Source organism: Nematolebias whitei, chromosome 9 (genome assembly GCF_014905685.2).
Source record: "Nematolebias whitei isolate Nwh7 chromosome 9, NemWhi1, whole genome shotgun sequence".
NCBI classification, from domain to species: domain Eukaryota; kingdom Metazoa; phylum Chordata; class Actinopteri; order Cyprinodontiformes; family Rivulidae; genus Nematolebias; species Nematolebias whitei.
In genome coordinates this window covers 20,897,473-20,902,188 of record NC_056506.1, presented here as the reverse complement: position 1 = coordinate 20,902,188, position 4,716 = coordinate 20,897,473, and the positions used below count along the sequence as shown (strand labels likewise).

At 38.3% G+C, this 4,716-nt stretch overlaps 1 protein-coding gene across 1 annotated transcript; it reads left to right on the top strand.

Moving 5' to 3' along the window:
- Nucleotides 1-4,229: 4,229 nt before the first annotated feature.
- On the top strand, nucleotides 4,230-4,716 carry LOC119414999 (myosin-6; the record flags this gene model as incomplete). Its single annotated transcript, XM_037682123.1, is given in 3 exon segments — nucleotides 4,230-4,268; nucleotides 4,359-4,567; nucleotides 4,672-4,716. Coding segments are annotated over 2 exon segments (246 nt in total), but the record flags the coding sequence as incomplete, so codon positions are not given.

Below are 4,716 nucleotides of genomic sequence, written 5' to 3'. Positions count from 1 at the left end.
CCAAAAACATGCATGTTTTTGGTCTGTGGGAGGAAACCGGAGTACCCGGAGAAAACCCACGCATGCACGGAGAGAACATGCAAACTCCACCCAGAAAGGCCCCTGGACCGGGGTTTGAACCAAGGACCTTCTCGCTGAGAGGCAGCAGCTCTACCAGTTGCGCCACCGTGCTGCCCCAGAAACATTCATATTTTAAAAATAATAATTTAACATTATTGATCAGAGGAGCAGACTGCTTCCATCACATAACTCTCATCTTGAGCAAACAAGAGTTTTAAACTGGTATAGACACACGAAGAAAAGTGCATTGATTTGTTTGTTATTAACAGATATTTCTGTGCGTAACCTTGCTTGGTATTGTGTCTAGTCTAAGTGGCTGACACTTTTATTATGAACTAAATAATGATTTAAGGCAGAATAAGGGAGGGGAGAACAGCCCCCGGGCTCTCAGAGTGTGAACTTCAGGAAGCTGTGTCTTCTCTTATTACATGTCATGTCCTAAACTGGCTGACAGACAGGTATCTGTGAACCAATGAAGGCATATTCACACCTCTGCTTTAAGTGGTGCACCACAGACACCACATTATGTGTTGAGGATTATCAGCATGATTAACAGGATATCTGACCTTGAGACAATAAATGAGAGACTGAGGATGGAACGCTTCACTGTCTGTAATTAAACCACTGTCTGTGTGATCCAATTTATTTCATTTGCTCTGATTGTATTCAAGGAAAGAATGATATTTTCTATGGTGCAGTATGAGAATAGGCTAGACAAATATTACAAGATTAAGTGATGTGTCTGCGTTTTACAATCCACTTGTATAAATTTATCACCAATGCTCTGAACTTTTACATGAATGTTTAGCATAAGACAAATATTTGGCTCATTGGTTGTGATTTGCTTAAACACACAAAGGATGCAGAATGTCACAAATGTGGTAACTTTTACATAAAAAAACCAAAATGAAAATATCTACAGTTGACTACAAATATCAAAAGAAAACAAGCTTGTGGGGAAATTTAAGTTGTACATTTATGATTTTTCTAAATGGGCTTTTATATTCCCAAAGTCAACCCTATTTATTGTGTTACTGCCAACGTTAGTGGGGAGTGGTGGCGCAGAGGTTAGAGAAGGTGGGCCTGTGATCGGTTCACACCCCGGTACCGACAACATAAAAAAAATGTGGGTGGGGTAGGTGAAGCACCCACACATGCCCCAACCCTCATTCGCCCCACTCTGGGCCCCTGAGCAAGGCCCTTAACCCCCATCTGCTTCCTGAACAGGTCTCTCTTGAAAATGAGTTCTCGTGGCTCAATGAGACTACCTGGATTAATAAAGAGTATATGAAAAAAATATAAAAAATTAATATGAAATTATATCAATTGGCTATTTGAAAAACACATTTAAATACAACATGTATAAATACAACAGAGATATAAAAGAACAACACAAACAAAAAATATAATTGTGCCAATAAAAAATGTTGTTTGAGATTTTTTTTAGAGATAGTAATTATTTAAAGCAGTGGTTCTCAAACTAGGGTCCCCAGACACCCAGGAGTCCACAATCGGGTGCTTGGGGGGTCCACAAAAAAAATAAATAAATTACAAGCACGTAGATGTTTAACAACCAGTTAAAATACATCAAAATGCAGGAGATTGCATCTACTTTATTCAAATTTTCAGGGGGAGGAGCCCTAGACCCCGCCCACTATTTGCGTTTCAGCATAGATCTGTTTACAAATTAAGCCCTGTTACTTGGTGACTGCTGCTGTTATGATTCTGTTCAGTTTCATGTAAAGAGTTTTCTGTAATAATTTGAAGAAATGGCGATACATTTATGTTCATTATGTGAATAGGTAAAGTTTTAAAATGTTTTTTTGATTCTGTTAATTTTCTCAAAACTGTAATTTTTGAAAGTTGAATTATTATTTTGTTTGTTAATTAATTGTGTCTTGAATGAAAAATTCCCCATGTTGAAAGTATAAAAAAAAATCTATAAACACTATTATAGAACAGGTCTTAAGTATTTATGTTACACAAATATTTCCAGTGGCTTAAAGAGACAAATTAAAAAAAATTATTTAATAAACATGAGAGTTATGAGGGAGTTTTCTCCACTGTAAGGGGTCCCTGAATCCAAAAAGTTTGAGAACACCTGATTTAAAGTAACACACTATAATACAAGCACTGATTGCTGACGTACAGGTTCATTGTAGGGGCGAATTCTTGAACCGAAGCCCTGATATGGAGTTAAATATTACGTATTAATAACATGGTACAACTTTAATGAAGTTACACACACGTGGTGACAATGTGCATTTGTTGTGATATGAGAAAATCATTTAAATGACGTGTTGTTTGATTAGTGTGAAGAGTGTGGGATGAAGTTCTCTGCTAATTCTCTTTAGCAGGGGCTGGATACTCCTACTTCCATTTGGCACGTCTGCTGTCAGTAACGGGACACTTATCAGAATGGAAATAATCTCAACACTTGTCAGCAGTTGTTGACCCTCCTTTTATCTCTTAACCTTTGAAGGAGCACTGACCGTACTGACCGCCTGTGCTGGTATAAATAATTGCGTTGTATGTTGTGTAAGTTGTGACAGAGGTGGGAACTGAAACAGAACTCAGCAGTTTGATTAGGTCATTCCTGCCAAGCCAGAGATATTTCTGTGACTGACCCCAGCGATCAGCTACAGTTGATCCAACACACAGGCAAGAGCTGAACCCCAGAAAGCCTCCATGACTGTTTTCCTCAGTCAGTGCAAGCTCTCCACAAAAATCTCACACCGTTATCTTTGTCTGCAAAAACACAGCGCCATGTTAACAGGCCTGTAAGTGAGGGGCAAGCTCTTCTAGCTGCAGCCTGACCTTGGCATCACATCGAGGCTCAGCATGGTGCTCAAACCCTCAAATGCTCGTCATATTTATTGCCTTTCAGTGCATCTCAAGTATGTCACCTGTGGTGGACCTTTGTCTGTGCTGCCTAGCACATGTCGCCTGTGTAATCTTGCAGACTAATGCTCTGTTTTTAGACCATCTCAGTCAGTGTTTGACAGCTGTTTTTGTTACCATTAAGTCTATTCTGTGACAATTAGACACAATATGTTACTCATGCCTGACTAAAACTCCTCTTGAAGCCCTGAGACTAATGAGACCCATGACAGTTCTCTAAAATATCTCCCCAAATATGGTGCCCATCTGTCCTTGTGTTTAAACAATACCAATAGTCCACAATACATTCTAATAATAGCAACACATGTCAACAATAAAATGATTATTTATATTATTTAATCCAATATAAAAACAAAATATAAATAATAAAAAATAATGTAAAAATTAAAAATATATTCAGCAGGTTTTCAAAAACAAATTCATATTTTGATAATTAATCTGGTTTGTTTGCTTCTCCATTAATGTTTCTTCATTGTGTTAACGAACACTGGTTTTATTGTTTGATGAGCAGATAAGGCCAAGAAGAAGGAAAAAAAGATTTATAAAACAAAATAAATTTAATTTCTTTGTTTGTTGTAAATGGTGGTGTCACTTGGTAGTTTGTTAACTGATTAAAAAAAAATTTTTTTTGAACGTTTAAACAACAAAAAAAAACAACAACAAAGTGCAGCCTGATGAAAAATAAATGGTGTACTGATAAATTTTAAGAAAAAAAAGTTTTACACGTGGATGTTTTGCGGACCATTACATTTGCAACAAGGCTTTAAAATAAAATACAACGTAAAGACATTTTTGTGTGTTAATCTGAAGTCAAGATGCCTCTCTCTGGTTCACGTTTTTATAGTAACAAACACAAGCTTAATGGATAATGATGGAGGAATTCCTGCCTCTGTCTATTTAAAGACTGTGGTCTCCTGGATGCTCGAGGATACCTATGGTTAATCTCCGCACCACATAAAGCTCCTAATATGGCCTCAACCCATCACTGATAAAACCCTGACTCACTGATTTCTATATTGCTCTCTCCAACTCCGTAAACCCTCCCCTAAAGAACCCCCTACCAAATGGACACAATAACATTCCTGGTCCTAATGCACCCGTCCATTTATGGTTGAGGGGCTTTATTTAAAAAGGGACCTCACAGAGAAGCCCCCAACAGGTCACCATTCTATCTCAAGGTAAGGCATGAAGACAATGAGTGTTAAACACCAGACTTTGATACTGAAGCTTCATTTGTGTTGGAAATGTTCAATATTTTGTCTTCCTCAGGACCAGTACACCTCATTGTTGCAGTTGGGGTTGATAAGGTAAGAGCACCTCAAAACTAGATACAAAGAAAAGAAAGAATAAAGAACTACTCCATTAAACATTATGGAGCAATTGTTTTCTGTTGACAGGGTGAAAAATGGGTGACGCTGCCATGAAAGAGTTTGGGGCAGCAGCCCCGTACCTGAGGAAGTCAGACAAGGAGCGTCTAGAGGCCCAGACTCGTCCATTCGACATGAAAAGGGAATGTTTTGTTCCTGATCCGGATGAGGAGTATGTGAAGGCTTCAATCATCAGCCGTGAGGGGGATAAAGTCACTGCTCAGACGGAGAAAGGGAAGGTCAGTAAACTGGAAGGCAAGGTGCTCATGGTTTCTTGATAGCTTCCTTGTTACACAAATAAAATAAAACAGTCTGCTAATAAAAAACTAAATTCAATTCTCAGACCGTCACTGTGAAGGAGTGTGATGTACACCCTCAGAACCCACCC